Source organism: Dreissena polymorpha, chromosome 16 (genome assembly GCF_020536995.1).
Source record: "Dreissena polymorpha isolate Duluth1 chromosome 16, UMN_Dpol_1.0, whole genome shotgun sequence".
Lineage (NCBI taxonomy): Eukaryota > Metazoa > Mollusca > Bivalvia > Myida > Dreissenidae > Dreissena > Dreissena polymorpha.
In genome coordinates, this window is record NC_068370.1 from 5,425,377 (window position 1) to 5,443,369 (window position 17,993).

The 17,993-nt window shown below is 34.9% G+C and overlaps 1 protein-coding gene across 15 annotated transcripts in view; it reads left to right on the forward strand.

The window, feature by feature from the left end:
- LOC127862896 (probable splicing factor, arginine/serine-rich 7) overlaps positions 1 to 17,993 on the forward strand; it is a 49,274-nt gene that overhangs the window by 17,406 nt on the left and 13,875 nt on the right. For 9 of the 15 annotated variants that reach the window (XM_052402161.1, XM_052402166.1, XM_052402157.1 and 6 more), the window contains exons 8-15: positions 41 to 227; positions 501 to 533; positions 3,107 to 3,151; positions 5,260 to 5,289; positions 9,943 to 9,966; positions 11,180 to 11,287; positions 11,577 to 11,606; positions 12,658 to 12,750. In XM_052402161.1, the coding sequence (XP_052258121.1) occupies positions 41 to 227; positions 501 to 533; positions 3,107 to 3,151; positions 5,260 to 5,289; positions 9,943 to 9,966; positions 11,180 to 11,287; positions 11,577 to 11,606; positions 12,658 to 12,750 (550 nt within the window). The remainder of the gene's footprint in view (positions 1 to 40; positions 228 to 500; positions 534 to 3,106; positions 3,152 to 5,259; positions 5,290 to 9,942; positions 9,967 to 11,179; positions 11,288 to 11,576; positions 11,607 to 12,657; positions 12,751 to 17,993) is intronic. The other 6 variants (XM_052402158.1, XM_052402165.1, XM_052402167.1 and 3 more) reach the window with 2 other exon arrangements.

A 17,993-nucleotide genomic window follows, 5' to 3' on the forward strand; every position in this document is an offset into this window, starting at 1 on the left:
TAAAACTGTGTTTACTGAGAGAAAAATTCTTCTTTTGCAGGAATAGGACACAGTAGGTCACGTTCAAGGTCACGGTCTCGTCGCCACAAAAGTAGGTCAAGGTCGCGTAAACGCAGTCGATCCCGATCACGACGCAGGTCCAGGTCAAGACGATCAAGGTCGCGTAAAAGATCTAGGTCACGTCGACGTTCCAGATCAAGGTCAAAAAGGAAGAGAACTAAATCTAAGTAAGTGACTAGTGTGCCTTCAGCTTTCTTCAGCAAACAACAAGAAGAAAAATCAAAAAATCACCTTTTGAGATGCCTAATTTGATATTTAATTTCATATCTTATGAAAAAAACAACACATGAACAGTCATTGAGTAATTCTTACTATCGATATACAACTTGTTAGATTGCTCATGAATTTATTCCAATATTTTGCAGTCAGATGAAAAATTTTCAGGTAAAGAAGCTTTTATAGTATGATTTTTCTAAAATAAAAAATCATTGTCTTTTTAGGTCCCCAGACAAAGTTGCAGCAGTCACACTGGGGTAAGAATACACACTTGTAATAGTTCGTTTATCAAGTTAAGTCACCTTTGAAACTACTGTTTTCAGGTTCTTAGTTGTTCATAAAAAAGCATTCACATTTTACTCTGTTCATTCATTTCACTGGTGTTGGTGTCCATGCTAGGTTTAAATTGTGCAGCTTATCTTGGCACAAAGTGCTCAATGTAAGCTATTGTGTTCTTTCTATGTCTGGCATGTGTGTCATGCTGTGTGTATTGTCAAATTTTTTAAGCTCATCTATTTATTTATTTTTAAATCAGCTATTGTCATCACCTTGGCGTCAGCGTCGGCGTCCGGTTAAGTTTTGTGTTTAGGTCCACTTTTCTCAAAAAGTATCAAAGCTATTGCATTCAAACTTGGTACACTTACTAACTATCATGAAGGCACTGGGCAGGCAAAGTTAGATAACTCTGGCCTGCATTTTAACAGAATTATGTGCCCTTTTTTATACATAGAAAATAAAAAAATTGGTTAAGTTTTGTGTTTAGGTCCACTTTTTTCATAAAGCATCAAAGCTATTGCATTCAAACCTGGTACACTTACTTATTATCATCAGGGGACTGGGCAGGCAAAGTTATATAACTCTGGCTTAAATTTTGACAGAATTATGTGCCCTTTTTAAACTTAGAAAATTGAAAAATTTTGTTAAGTTTTGTGTTTAGGTCCACTTTATTCCTAAAGTATTAAAGCTATTGCTTTCATACTTGCGACACTTACTTACTATCATAAGGGGACTGTGCAGGCAAAGTTATGTAACTCTGACTGGCATTTTGACTGAATTATGGCCCCTTTATACTTAGAAAATTGAAAATTTGGTTAAGTTTTGTGTTTTGGGCCGCTTTACTCCTAAAGTATCATAGCTATTGCTTTCAGACTTGGAACACTCACAAACTATCATAAGGGGACTGTACGGAACAAGTTGCATAAATCTGGTTGTCATTTTGACAGAATTATGGCCCTTTTTTGACTTAGTAACTTTGAATATATGGTTAAATTTTGTGTTTTACATCCACTTTACTTCTAAAGTATCAAGGCTATTGCTTTCAACTATCATAAGGGTACTGTACCTGGCAAGTTGAATTTTACCTTGACCTTTGAATGACCTTGATTCTCAAGGTCAAATAATTAAATTTGGCAAAAAATTGCCATTACTTCATTATTTATGATCAGATTTGATTGATACTTTGACAAAACAACTCTTACATGACATACTACAATAGAATCCACCCAAACCATGCACCCCCCAAAAAATTATTTTTATTTTGTTTTTGCATTTTTATTTCTTATTTTTGGAAGATAATGTAATAAATGACCACACCCCACACTATACACCCCTCTCCACCCCACCCATCCATCTTTTTTGATTGAAGTATTGAGATAGTTCCCTTCACCTTTAAAAAGAAAAATAGATGAGCGGTCTGCACCCGCAAGGCGGTGCTCTTGTTTTTTATCTTAATCTAACTTGACAGTAATGTTTATCTGGCCAATATCTTATCCAAGTACCAATCTGGGTCAAGTGAATTAAAAATCTAGGCACCAGATAAAATATACCGTAAAAATGAAGTCATTAGTGGAGATTTTTTTCCTCCAAAAACTGATTAAAATTATAGTATTGACCTATGAGATCGTTCATGAAAAAAATCGAGGTAGATTGATCCCTGAGCGTGGCGGTAATGGTTGTTTAAGTTGTGGTTGTCATGAAAACTCGTTGATTTACAACACAAAATGTTTTATTTGAACTGACGCAAATTAATTTAATATTTTTCAAATTTGCTTTTGCTTTATTTTGATAATTTAATTTTACCCTTTTAGGATGTCAACAACATTGGCCTTGACTTTGACCGTAATGGTTTCGGTCTGGCTGACCCAACTGTTGTAAAATCTTAGAATACATTGAAACCAATCTTGAAGCTAAATTTATGGTTCAGTCTTGTAAAATTAATCCAGGACAATATCTAGGCAAAGTTTAAAATAATGTCAATTATTATAATGTCAAGAATGGTAAAAAATTAGGCCACTAGGCCGAATCTTTAAAAAAACCTCTAAATGCCTCCTTTATTTTGTTACCAGGTAAAGTTTAACTATGGTTGAATGTTTATCTTGATCTTTTCGAGGCCATATTTAAAACTTGTTTACATCAAGTTGATGTTTAAAAAAAATATCAATAATTCAAATGTTTGAGAGTTCTTGTACCTTGAACTTAGGTGAGCACTGCAGGGCATAATGACCATTTTCTTGTTGCAAAATACTGTATAAGTTATTTTTATGCCCCTGGATCGAATTAATGGGGGTATATTGTTTTTGGCCTGGCTCTTGTTTCATCCATGACATTGAGGTTGTAGATTTGTATAAGGGGTCTTTGGTTTCTCACAAAAAAGTTTTGTTGATCTATAGATTGATATAATGTTTACCGATTCAGCATAGTTTGAACAAATCTCAGTACAAGAACTAAAAAAGCAATTTTTTTTGCCCTGCATAACTGATATATTTCGCTATTAGAATGACATGCTGTCCAGTCCATCCATGTTAAGTCTGTTTTTTTTCCCTTCCCCTAGCATTCTAGAGCAACTGGCTACAGTCCCAATAATGCCAATTCTCGGGTAAGTACACAAGAGCTGGCAACCATGTCACTCCGACTTGCACAGCTGTAAGTGTTCAGTGATGAATCTTTTTTTCAATGTTGCATGTATAATACACTATACAAGTTCATAGGGTATTGAGGTACTGAGGCATGATTGTTTTTCCTAATTTTTTGTTGATTGGTACATGTGTGTAGTTATGTACATTTTTTTTATCTAATTGAAACGCTAATGCAAATTTTAATATTTTTACTGGCCTTATGTCTCTAAATTTAATTGGTCCAAGTCAAAGTGAAAGACAGTTAATGTAACAGAGGACACATGCATTTCCAACCACAGTCAGATTAAATCTTTATGAAGTTAATTTCATTTAATCTTCATAAGACTGAAACTTATTATTTCACACATTTTTTGCATGCATCTTGAGATTATCACATATTTCCTGCCTGATTTTCCCAGTATTGATTTACCGCTTTTTCACATTAATCTGGCAATCAATCGAGCCCCCATTTTTGAATTTTTTGAAAACATTCGAGAAAGAAAGAAAAAGTTGGGGAAAACATAGGAGCAAAGACCACACCGCATTATATCAGATACTGCGTAATGAAGGATCACATTTTATTGGATTGACAGTAAATACTGAAAATATGGAAATGGAACTTGTCTCTCTTAATTAGTAAGATGTTAATAACATTTATTGTAGCCATTCCTTCTGCACGTGGGTTGGTTAATGAATATTGATTATGAAATACCAATCAAAAATATGTACTGGATGTTGATACAGTATATAGATTATTATGTGCTTCTGCCGCGATGGCAACTAATTGGGTAAGAAGTTAAATGGTTATTTAGCAAAAATTTGTTAGGTAATTGTAAAATATTGTGATAAAAATACGCATGATCATAGTAAACTTACCAAAGTGATAAAACCAATCCAAAGCGCTGTATCAATAAAATATTTTGAAATTAAAACAATGGCATGTTATTTCATGGTTGTTTTTGTGTAGAATTAAGTTAATCGAAATAAAATATTGCTGTAGAATTATATGGATTACATATAGTTTTTACTATATTATCACAATGACACTCAATAAGACATAGTTTAAATGTATAAATATATTAATGTATAAAGTAAACATTATTAGCATGTCAAAATAGTGCCCTGTTTTTTTATCCCCGCAAAAGGCAGAGGGATATAGAATTGGCGTTGTCTGTCTGTCTGTCAGTCTGTCACAAAGCTTTTAGGTATTTATCTCAGAAACGATATAATATATTGACATGAAACTTTATAGGTGGATAGATATGAATAAGAAGAAGTGCCATGCACAAGAACCATAACCATACACTTTCTTCATTAAGAGTTATTGCCCTTTTTTACGCAACTTTTCAGGGCTATATCTCAGATACCATGCATGACTTCAACATGAAACTTCATTGGTGTATTTATATTAATGAGGATAATTGTCATACTTAATAACTTTAACCCTTCACTTTCTTAAATAAGAGTCATTGCCCTTTGTTTTTTTGTATGATGGAACTTTTCAGGGCTATATCCCAGATGTGGTACAACATTTCAACATGAAACTTCATGGATGTATAGATATCAATGAGGAGAATTGCAATGCATACAAACAATTACCCTACACTTAATTACTCTTTATGATTATATCATACATGAAAGGATTTGCAACCATTCTTAAACAAAATTAATTTGGCAGGGGATATCAATTCAACGAATATGCTTGTTTATATAATAAATGGTCTTTGAATTTAATTATATTATTATTGCCGTACTAAAATTTGAATAAAAAGGTGTATTTCTGTTTTAGATAAAACAGTGTAAAACTAGATCAAAGACAAATATTAAGTTTCTGCTGTTTGGCATTAATAATCATGAAAACCTTTTTGCAAAAAAAATATTTTTGGCCACGTCATGCAAAAACGGGCCTTATGCCATATGCGGCCAGCTTAGCTCTAGACCAGCCTGGGCATCTGCTCTTTACAGCTATTTATGCATGTTTTATTTATTTCTCAGACCTTTGTCAAGTCATGGGACGTTGGGACCCTGAAACATTTCTGAAATCATTATCTCTGCTTATTGATAATGTATGTATGCTGTATAATTTCAGACCAACTGGGTTGAAGAAGCCTGGTCCAGGGTAAGTATTTATTACTAGTATGTTAGCTTTTGTTTGTTGGCTGAAATAGCACAAGATTCATGTACTTTTATATTTCTGGGCTCACATCTTGCCTCTATTGGGAAGTTGAAGGGGTCTCTCTAAAAAAATATTTGGCTTTTGCCAACATTTTTATCAGTTTGAATAAGCTTCCATAACAAGGAACCATTTTGTAGCCCAGACACTTTTAGGCCATCAAACCATGATAGATGCTGATGTTACAATTGAAACCATACATGTACTTGTTAGCTCATCTATTTTTTGAAAAAAAATTATGAGCTATTGTCATCACCTTGGCGTCGGCGTTGGCGTCGGCGTCCGGTTAAGTTTTGCGTTTAGGTCCACTTTTCTCAGAAAGTATCAATGCTATTGCATTCAAACTTGGTACACTTACTTACTATCATGAGGGGACTGGGCAGGCAAAGTTAGATAACTCTGGCGTGCATTTTGACAGAATTATGTGCCCTTTTTATACTTAAAAAATTGAAAATTTTGGTTAAGTTTTGCGTTTAGTTCCACTTTTCTCAGTAAGTATCAATGCTATTGCATTCAAACTTGGTACACTTACTTACTATCATGAGGGGACTGGGCAGGCAAAGTTAGATAACTCTGGCATGCATTTTGACAGAATTATGTGCCCTTTTTATACTTAGAAAATTGACAATTTTGGTTAAGTTTTGTGTTTAGGTCCATTTTATTCCTTAAGCATCAAAGCTATTGCTTTCATACTTGCAACACTTACTAACTATCATAAGGGGACTGTGCAGGCAAAGTAATGTAACTCTGACTGGCATTTTGACAGAATTATGTGCCCTTTTTATACTTAGAAAATTGAAAATTTGATTAAGTTTTGTGTTTAGGTCCACTTTATTCCTACAGTATCAAAGCTATTGCTTTCATACTTGCAAGATTTATGAACTATCATAAGGGGACGGTGCAGGCAAAGTTATGTAACTCTGACTGGCATTTGGACGGAATTATGGGCCCTTTATACTTAGAAAATTGAAAATTTGGTTAAGAATTATGTTTTGGTCCACTTTACCCCTAAAGTATCATAGATATTGCTTTCATACTTGGAACACTCACAAACTATCATAAGGGTACAGTAAAAGGACAAGTTGCATAACTCTGGTTGTCATTGTTACGGAATTATGGCCCTTTTTTGACTTAGTAACTTTTAATATATGGTTAAATTTTGTGTTTCGATCCACTCGAAGTATCAAGGCTATTGCTTTCAAACTTCAAATACTTACATGCTATCATGAGGTAACTGTACCTGGCAACTTGAATTTTACTTTGACCTTTGAATGACCTTGACTCTCAAGGTCAAATTATTAAATTTTGCTAAAATTGCCATAACTTCTTTATTTATGATTAGATTTGATTGATACTTTGATAAAACTACTCTTACCTGACATACCACAATAGACTTCACCCAAACCATCCCCCGTGCCCTCCCCCCCCCCTCCCCCCTCCCCCCCCTAATTTTTTTTTTTTTTTTAAGATCATCTCACAAATGACCACCACACCCTCACACTATACCCCCACCCCATCCCCCCACCCCACCCCCCCAATTTTTTTTTTTTTTTTCTTTTTTTTCTTTTTTAAGATCATCTCACAAATTATCACCACACCCTCACACTATACCCCCCCCCCCCATTTTTTTTTTAAAACGGTTATGTTTGAAATACCGTCAAACCATCGCACCCAAACCCCCCCCCCCTAATTTTTTTTTATTTTTTTTTTTTCTTTTAAGATCATCTCACAAATGACCACCACACCCTCACACTATACCCCCCCCCCCCCCCCCCGATTTTATTTATTTATTTATTTATTTTTCGCTTTTTTGGAAGATAATGTAATAAATGTCCACAACCCCACACTATACACCCCTCTTCACTCCACTCCTCCCTCCTTTGTGATTGAAAATGAGAGTCCCTTCACCTTTAAAAAGAAAATAGATGAGCGGTCTGCACCCGCAAGGCGGTGCTCTTGTTGAATATGGTTTCAAATATTGCATCACTCATATGGTGTTTACATAAAGGTAGAAAAAGTAGAGTAACAAAGTTATAACAAAAAAGTTGTAACCTGACACCTTTAAAAAAAGCAATTATCTAATTGATGACATTTGCAAATGTAGCTAGAGCCCTTGTTCAAGTCAAAGTTCAGAATAGATGATGAACATATATAAAAATAATTCTTAAATCCCCTTGCATTTTTAGCTCATCTATTTTTTTGTCATTACCTTGGCGTTGGGCGTTGGCGTCCGGTTAAGTTTTGCGTTTAGGTCTACTTTTCTCAGAAAGTATCAATGCTATTGCATTCAAACTTGGTACACTTACTAATACTATCATGAGGGGACTGGGCAGGCAAAGTTAGATTACTCTGGCGTGCATTTTGACAGAATTATGTGCCCTTTTTATACTTAGAAAATTGAAAATTTTGGTTAAGTTTTGTGTTTAGGTCCATTTTATTCCTTAAGTATCAAAGCTATTGCTTTCATACTTGCAACACTTACTAACTATAATAAGGGGACTGTGCAGGCAAAGTTATGTAACTCTGACTGGCATTTTGACAGAATTATGTGCCCTTTTTATACTTAGAAAATTGAAAATTTGGTTAAGTTTTGTGTTTAGGTCCACTTTATTCCTACAGTATCAAAGCTATTGCTTTCATACTTGCAACACTTATTAACTATCATAAGGGGACTGTGCAGGCAAAGTTATGTAACTCTTACTGGCATTTGGACGGAATTATGGGCCCTTTATACTTAGAAAATTGAAAATTTGGTTAAGTTTTGTGTTTTGGTCCACTTTACCCCCTTAAGTATCATAGATATTGCTTTCATACTTGGTACACTCGCAAACTATCATAAGGGTTCAGCAAAAAGACAAGTTGCATAACTCTGGTTGTCATTTTTACAGAACTATGGCCCTTTTTTGACTTAGTAACTTTGAATATATGGTTAAATTTTGTGTTTCGATCCACTTTACTTCTTAAGTATCAAGGCTATTGCTTTCAAACTTCAAATACTTTCACGCTATCATGAGGTTACTGTACCTGGCTAGTTGAATTTTACCTTGACCATTGAATGACCTTGACTCTCAAGGTCAAATTATTAAATTTTGCTAAAATTGCCATAACTTCTTCATTTATGATTAGATTTGATTGATACTTTGACAAAACTACTCTTACCTGACATACCACAAAAGACTCCACCCAAACCATCCCCCGTGCCCCCCCCCCCCCCCCCCCCCCCTACCCCCCTTATATTTTTTTTTTTTTTAAGATCATCTCACAAATGACCACCACACCCTCACACTATACCCCCCACCCCCCCCCCCCCCCCAAAATATATTTTGTTTGAAACGGTTAAAAAACACAAATATTTATTTTTATTATGTTATTTTTGAAATACCGTCCAACCATTGCACCCAAGAATCCCCTCCCACCCACCCACCCCCCCACCCTGGATTTTTTTTTTCATTTTTTTTCCCGCATTTTTGGAAGATAATGTAATAAATGTCCACATCCCCACACTATACACCCCTCTTCACTCCACCCCTCCCTCCTTTGTGATTGAAATTGAGAGTCCCTTCACCTTTAAAAAGAAAATAGATGGGCGGTGCTCTTGTTCAATTGTTTGCATCGCTACATGCAATGTCAATATATTATATCAGTTACATTATCCAGTGCAATTTCTATTTAAAAAAATTATGTTTCAAAATATGAATCAACATTTAGACAGATATTAAATATCAAAATTCTACCTATTTGGTTTTATCTTGTGACCGTCTTAAATCCTGTCAGATGAAAGCGAGAAGTCAGTGGACCATTGCATTTGTTTTATTTGGGTAAATTGGCATATATATTGGTATTCAACAAATGGTTGCAATCAATTTTGTAATAAACAATTGTTGCAACTAATAGCTTAATTAAAGTGGTTATGCAGTAACATGATAGCAGTAATAAACAAATAAGATCTGCTGTATTAACTTGTTTGTTTCATTTCATTTAAAAAACAATAATGTATTATGTCTCTTTGTGCCAAATATGATTTTTTTTTTATTCTTGATAAGTGTCAATTCAGTTGTCTAGGCTAATATGCCCCTGCTTAAAATTGTCTGGCAAATAGGCTCAAATTGTATTGCACTATACATGTATTTGAAGGTATTTAATAAAATGATGTACATGCTTGATGACATACATGTTTGATGATGTACATGTTTGATAACATACCTGTTTGATGACATACATGTTTGATGATGTACATGTTTGATGATGTACATGTTTGATAACATACATGTTTGATGACATACATGTTTGATGACGTACATGTTTGATGACATACATGTTTGATGACGTACATGTTTGATGACATACATGTTTGATGACATACATGCTTGATGACATACATGTTTGATGACATACATGTTTGATGACATACATGCTTGATGACATACATGTTTGATGATGTACATGTTTGATAACATACATGTTTGATGACATACATGTTTGATGACGTACATGTTTGATGACATACATGTTTGATGACGTACATGTTTGATGACATACATGCTTGATGACATAGACATACATGTTTGCCACAATAAATTGAGTGCTGGTCTGTTGCAGAATGCCAGGTGGTCCAGGCACAGGGTAAGTACATTGATCAGGCTTCTGTTATACATCAACCTTTATCAAAACTTTACATCTTTACCTTAATCATAATAAAACACCAATTGTTTATTTAAAACACTCACACAATTGTTGGCTCAAAAAATTTATATGTTTGATCTATCATAAAATTTTCAAAAGTTTCTCATTCATATCTTTCAAACAATACTACATTTTGTGTTTTGACATTTTGAACGCTCTATAGTTCCTAACCATGTTGTATTAAGAGAGCTGTGTAAATCAGTTGGCTTTTCAAAATAAGTTGGTTACTTTTTATGTCCCCATTTGAAGAAAAGGGGGTATATAGTTTTCACACTGTCCGTCAGTCTGTCACACTTTTCGTGTCCGCTCTCTAATTCAAATAGTTTTCATCCGATCTTTACGAAACTTGGTCAGAAGTTGTATCTAGACAATATCTAGGTCAAGATCGAATATGAGCCAAACCGGGTCAAAAACTAGGTCACAGGGTCGGAAAAACAAATCAAAGGGAAGTAATAAGCTTTAAATGGACATAATTATCTGACCTGCCAAATGATATATTTTTGTTAAATAAATCAAAGCGGCGCAGTAGGCGGCATTGTGTTTCTGACAAACACATCGTGGTAATAGGTCAAGGTCAAGGTCATCCTTCAAGATCTAAGGTCAAAAATACAAATCCAAGGGAAGTAATAAGCTTTAAAGGGAGATAATTATTCAATATTGAACATAGCAACTTGATATTTGGCATGCATGTGTATCTCATGGAGCTGCACATTTTGAGTGGTGAATCTACAGTCACGGTAGTGGCTTTCAATTATTTGCTACTAAAAATAGAGATATGTTAGAGACAATTATTTTCAAGGGAAGTAATTTATATAATTTTAAATCTCAGATTATATATTTCCTTACCAAGAATTTCTGTTCTTTTCACAGTTACTGTACAGATTTTTTATTTTGATTATGTATAACTCAAATGATTGATTTGTCAAAGATGGATTGGACAAAATCCAAGGGAAGTAATAAGTTTTAAAGGGAGATGATTTCTATACCTGCCAAATGATAAATAGAAATTTTATTTCAAAGCAGCGCAGTAGGGGGCATTGTGTTTCTGACAAACACATCTCTTGTTTCAATGCAGTCTTTATTGAACTATTCTTTGTAAAACACATTTGTATGGCTTCCTTTTGTTAAAATTATTTCCCACATTGTTCTGAAGGAGGAAGAGGTCTGTTTCCCCATCTCGGAAGGTGAGGTCAAGGTCAAGATCTAGGTCACGAAGGAGAAGGTCGAGGTCACGCTCCAGGAGGAGGTCAAGGTCACCCAGGTTTGTGAGTCACCAAGTTAAGGGAGACAACTTTTCAGTGCTTGTGCGGCTCTAAAGAGGAATAAAATTTGTATCTAAAATCTGTTGTCAAAAATCACATTTCCTTGTGTTTCGAAAATAGTAAACTATCTAATCAATTGGTTGTCAAAATCTGGTAATTAATTATATCAGTTTGGCAATATGTAGTTAAATGTTTAAATTGATTAAGTTTTTAATGTTATTTTAAGGAATCTTCATTTTCTGAATAAATAAAAAATCAAAATGTTTGTTTATTTCCTTCCTTTTACAGGAGGCGTTCTCGTAGTCGCAAAAGATCAAGGTGGGACCTTAATGTTCAGATCTTGTAATAAAAGAAGTAAAGAATATGTGCCTCGCTTTGGGAAAATGGTGCATGTGAAAAGTGTTGTCCCAAATGGTCCTGTGCAGTCCGGTATTTATGGTATTTTGGGTTTAAAAGAAGTCAAAAGAAGTCTTTTATTAGGGAAAATACATATTAATCAGATATTGTCGTTCTGATACACCTGTGCAGTCTGTACAGGCTAATCTGGGAAACACTTTACGCCCATGCATAAGGTCCCCATTTCCCAGATCGGGACTCATTGTCCTTGCTTTGTTGATGGCTTAAAACAGTGTCAATGAAATCTGGTCATTTGGTCATTTAAGTGTACTGTGAATGTTTCCCTGGAAGATTCAGTTACAAATCAGTCTTCCAAATGACTGACTAGCCTGAAGCCCATGACAATTTAAATTTATAATGGCAGCTTTGAAATGCCTAACTGAAAAGGTGAGCACACAATTCTTGACATGTTGTGAACTAAACGTTTCAATAACAAATTAAAAAATGCACTTATTATTTAGGTTTTTATGCCCCCGGATCGAAAGATCAGGGGCATATTGTTTTTGGCCTGTCTGTCATTCATTGTGTGTGTCCCAAAACTTAAACCTTGGTTAAAGTTTTGCGATAACTTCTGCAATATTGAAGATAGCAACTTGATATTTGGCATTTATGTGTATCTCATGGAGCTGCACATTTTTAGTGGTGAAAGGTCAAGGTCATCCTTCAAGGTCAAAGGTCAAATATATGGCTTCAAAGCGGCGCAATAGGGGGCATTATGTTTCTGACAAACACATCTCTTGTTTTTTTTTTCAAACATAGTGTTTTTCAATATGATTTACTATATAAATAGCATAACTTTATTTCAATAGATTTAGATAATGAATTGGCTTAATTACCTGAAGTTGGAAAAATTCAGGTACATTCTGGCATTTTAAATATTTGCCAAAATAAACTTAGTGATTAGGCAAGCCCTTTTCCACAAATTGTTGTAAATACTGAGAGATAGGTCTTTACTTTTCCACATATTTTGCAGGAGCAAGAAACGCAGTAGATCCCCCCGGTCGCGTAGGTCACGTTCTCACAAGAGGAAGTCTCGCAGTGGATCCAGGAAACGTAACTCAAGCAGGTAGACTTGTCTTATTCCTGGATTACTTACTTCCCTTGTTCAGTTCTGTCTGGCGAGTTGTTATTGACACTGTTGACATTTACTTTGTTCTCGTTTTTTTTAAGATGAAGATATTGTTTTCGAGGTCATGATATCAGGTGGCTGACAGAAAATGTAGATTGTACCATCAAAGAGAAAAAACAGTTAAGCTCTTGTGTTCATTGAAATATTAACACATTGATAACTTCACAGAGCATGCAGAGGAAATGTTAGGTTGTACTGGAAGTGATAATTTCTCATAAACTTTTTATGTGAAATATATTTATTTCTTAAACGAAGAAGGTAAAAGGATGATAAGTAATTCAGTGCATTCAAAAGTTGTGAAAAAGAATTTGAAGTGCTAAATAATGAAAGCTATAAAGAATTGTGTCACTCACACTACTTTTTGCCTTTGAAGTGATATTGAAATCGGTCATTGTTTTCAAATATATGCAAGCAACTTTAGATGTGGAGTAGCTAGTACTGTTGTAACATATTTCAAATAGGTATGGATGCATTGAATATTGTAGAATATATTTTTAGCTCACCTGTCACAAAGTGACATGGTGAGCTTATGTGACCGTGTGATGTCCGGCGTCCGTATGTGTGTGCGTGCGTGTGTCCGTCAACAATTTGTTTGTGTAGACAGTAGAGGTCACAGTTTTCATCCAATCTTTATGAAATTTGGTCAGAATGTTTATCTTGATGAAATCTGGGTTTGGATTGTATTTGGGTCATCTGGGGTCAAAAACTAGGTTACTAGGTCAAAAACTAGATCACATAATAGGTCAAATAATAGAAAAACCTTGTGTAGACAATAGAGGTCGCAGTTTTCATCCAATCTTGATGAAATTTACTCAGAATGTTTATCTTGATGAAATCTGGGTTGGGATTGTATTTGGGTCATCTGAGGTCAAAAACTAGGTCACTATGTCAAATAATAGAAAACCCGTCAACAATTTGTCAGGGGTGTCAATTTTCCGGATTATTCCGGAAATCCGGATTTGAGCCGTCCAGGGTTGATTTTGAGGTGAATGTAAATTCGTCCAGGGTTGATTTTGAGGTGAATGTAAATTCGATGAGTTTGTTTAAGGGGGGTGGGGGTAGGGACAAAATTCTTTTAGTGCGGGATCATTTCAGAACGAATATTGTTATAGCATCGTCGGCATTTCGGACATTTGCGCTTGGTACCGATTTAATTTATTGATATCTGATTGGTAAGCGGCTGGCACTGACATGAGCAGTAACAAAGTAAAGCACTGCAATATCATATTTTAAAACAATATGTTAATCAAATTATATATTGACTGCGTATTTGCTAGGTTACTGGTTACTGGTTTTCATTTTTTGCAGTCAAACGATATGCATATTTTATTTCATTTGCAAATGATGTATCGGGACATGTTTTCGGACAGTCGTTTTCGGATACGGTATGGTTTGTCGATTTTAATTTAATTTTGAAGTTCTTAATATCATTTGTTTAGAATGACAAATACACATGCGGTGTTACGGATGGTTTGGTTTATAATATTTCGCATTGTACTCACCAGAAATTGCACCTAGAAAGACTATAAAAAAAGAACAATACGCTAGGGCTCGGGGGGGGGGGGGCCTCTCTTCCCTTTATCCTAAGGCCTCAGACTCTCGGCTTAATTTTCCGGATTTCAAATTTGGGACAATTGACACCCCTGTTTGTTTATGTAGACAGTAGAGGTCACAGTTTTCATCCAATCTTTATGAAATTTGGTCAGAATGTTTATCTTGATGAAATCTGGGTTGGGATTGTATTTGGGTCACCTGGTGTAAAAAATTAGGTCACTAGGTCAAATAATAGAAAAACCTTGTGTAGACAATAGAGGTCACAGTTTTCATCTAATCTTTATGAAATTTGATCAGAATGTTTATCTTGATGAAATCTGGGTTGGGATTGTATTTGGTTAGTCAGGTGAGCAATTCAGGGCCATCATGGCCCTCTTGTTACATAAAGGCTTATAGTAAAGCTTTAAAGATGGTGAAGAAGACAATGACTTAGTGAACATAATATCCAATCTTTATTTGTAACATGTTGAGGATGTTTGCATGTGTGGTTTCTGTTGTATAAACGAGGAAAATGTTTACTGTTTTAACATTCCTAAAAATATCCCTCATGTATTTACATGAATAAAGGAGCAGAACATGAACTGAATGAAATGGAAATTTTTAAATATATGAAAAGGAACTACTATTATATTGATGACAAAATTAACATGATGTACAGACGAGGTGTAAATAATCAGTGGAAAAGTTAAAGAAGACATGTATGTTTGTATTTCATAACAGTGTCACATTACAGAGAAAATTGTAGATACATTCTGCTGTTATATTCAACTGTAAAAGATTAGGACATACTGTCTGATTTGTTGCTTTTAAGTATGTTCTCATACTATATGCAACTTCTTGTCCTTCTATTTCCTTTTTACTTTGTTTTAAAAGGAACTTCTCACACATATTTGAAAGGAGTTATAGTGAGTGAGATATTTTTCTTTTGTAATATTTTGTAATTGCCTACTTGTGGCAATCTTGGATTCAAGTTTTTCATTTGAATGACCTTTTAAATGAAATCTTTATTTCCTGTTAAAAATGAGAATGATGCGTACCATTAAGGTGTTTGCTGATCAGATCCAAGAAGGCCAACTGGCAGCCATTTTGGAATTGTTTAATTTTAGGTTCAACACATGTTGTGAAATTGCATATATTTGACAATCATATAGCTTAATGCATAATGGTGTTGCATCTGGTATATTCTTGAACAAAACCAAAATAATTTGACTGATAGCTGTTTTGGGCCCCTTAAGAAAACTTAGATTCTTTTTAGGGATGGCAACGAATACCGATTTCGGTATTCGAATATTCGGTCACCCTTCCGAACGAATATTCGGATATTCGGTCAACATCTGTTGGAAAAAAAGTCAACTTTGTTTACCGTTCCATTACTCCATGAATTCTACTTTCGTTTTTACCGGAAGTTCACCGGAAGTGACTAAATATTGACACAGCGTTGCCCTCGCTAATTCGAAGCTGATTTTGTTGATTACTTTTTATTGTTAAAATTGAATGACAAAAACTGTTTTTAAACTATTAATATCGTACATCAACAATAGAACGAGAAACATAATATTACATGACGACAAAATAATTACATGACAAAACAGTTAGATCTACATAAAATTAAAGCTGAACTTAAACGAATTATGTACATAGCCACAACACACTTTGAACCTGTTTAATATACTAAACAGTCAGTCTTTTAAAATTGCCACGTTTAAAAGACACTTGGATCGGCGACTTCTTATCGGATGATGTCGTGAAATACTTCCAAGCAGCGGAAGGCGTAGGTGGCATTTTGCTTCGACAGATATTTACTTTATGCGTGTAGCAATTATAATATTTTACATAAATGAGGGTGCAATACCAAAAACATTTATTTAAGTATAATACCTGATTGAATATTGAGTAATTAATTAATGTTTGGACCATACGATACGCAAATACTCATTAGAGGTTGAGTAAATTATTTTCTAAAAGTTTTTTTGATTGGACAACGTGATTATAACCATACGATCTGTTTTGTTTTTCACACCAAGTCGGCTCTTTCTTTGCTCATTTAATCTTTGATCATGTTAAATGTAATTCGAGTTATTAGATCAAGACGGGTCGGTGGTTTAATTGCCATACGGTCTTATTTGTTTTTTTACACAAAGTCGGCTTTTCCTTTACTAATTTAATCTTTGATAATTTTAAATGTAATTCGAGTCATTGGATCAAGTGCAGGTCGGTGTTTTGATTGCCGACGCCATTTGCACCTATCATAATTTTGACACAAAGTGTCTGGCTTTGTTAGCGGGAATTATGACCGGTATACTGTCATCACCATAGCGACGCATTATCGCGTCAACCGGAATAAACATTATGACACGAGGAACAATTTTTTGACAATATTTGCAGCAAATTTTACGAATACAAAGTTTTTGAAATAACTCGATTTTTTATATTTTCTTCCGAATATTCGATTCGGAAAACAGTATCCGAATATTCGGTCCGGGACCGAATATTCGGATATTCGTTGACATCCCTAATTCTTTTATTAACCAGGTTTTCCGAAGGAAAAAACTGGTTATTAGATTGGCGAATGCGGGCGGGCTGGCTGGCTGGCGGGCGGGCTGGCTGGCTGGCGGGCTGGCTGGCGGGCTGGCGGAATAAGCTTGTCCGGGCCATAACTATGTCGTTCATTGTCAGATTTTAAAATCATTTGGCACATTTGTTCACCATCATTGGACGGTGTGTCGCGCGAAATAATTACGTCGATATCTCCAAGGTCAAGGTCACACTTTGAGTTCAAAGGTCAAAAATGGCCATAAATGAGCTTGTCCGAGCCATAACTATGTCGTTCATCGTCAGATTTTAAAATCATTTGGCACATTTGTTCACCATCATTGGACGGTGTGTCGCGCGTAATAATTACGTCGATATCTCCAAGGTCAAGGTCACACTTTGAGTTCAAAGGTCAAAAATGGCCATAAATGAGCTTGTCCTGGCCATAACTATGTCATTCATTGTGAGATTTTAAAATCATTTGGCACATTTGTTCACCATCATGGGACGGTGTGTCCCACGAAAGAATCACGTCAATATCTCCAATGTCAAGGTCGCCACGACTAAAAATAGATTTAAAAAAAAAAAAAAACTTACAAAGGGGGTTAATTTTTTTTGGTCATTTCAAAAGTTCAGTTTGAGTTTTCTCCCTTTATCAGATTTTTTTTTCACAATGAAAACCTGGTTTTGTGACAATTTTGTCCCTTGTATAAGGCATAGTGAGATATTTCAATGAAACCTTTATGTAGTTAATGAACATATTGCATTGTAAAATTCTATGTAATATTTGCTTTGCCAGAATTCGAAATAGCCCATATTGTATTTTTTTTAGTTTTTTTATTTGGGTCACATGCTGTCATGAGATGTTATGTTGCACCCAATAAATACATTCCATTTTCCAAGGTCAAGGTCAGATGTTGACATCAAAGTTATTGTGTCAATGCAGTATTGGGTTTTTAAACTGTTACTATTATTAGCGAGGCTGTTTTCGGATAAAACCCGAGATATTGTCATAGCCAGCTTGTCCGCCGTAGGCGTCGTGCTAAAACCTTAACATTGGCTCTAAAATCAAAGTGCTTCCACCTACAACTTTG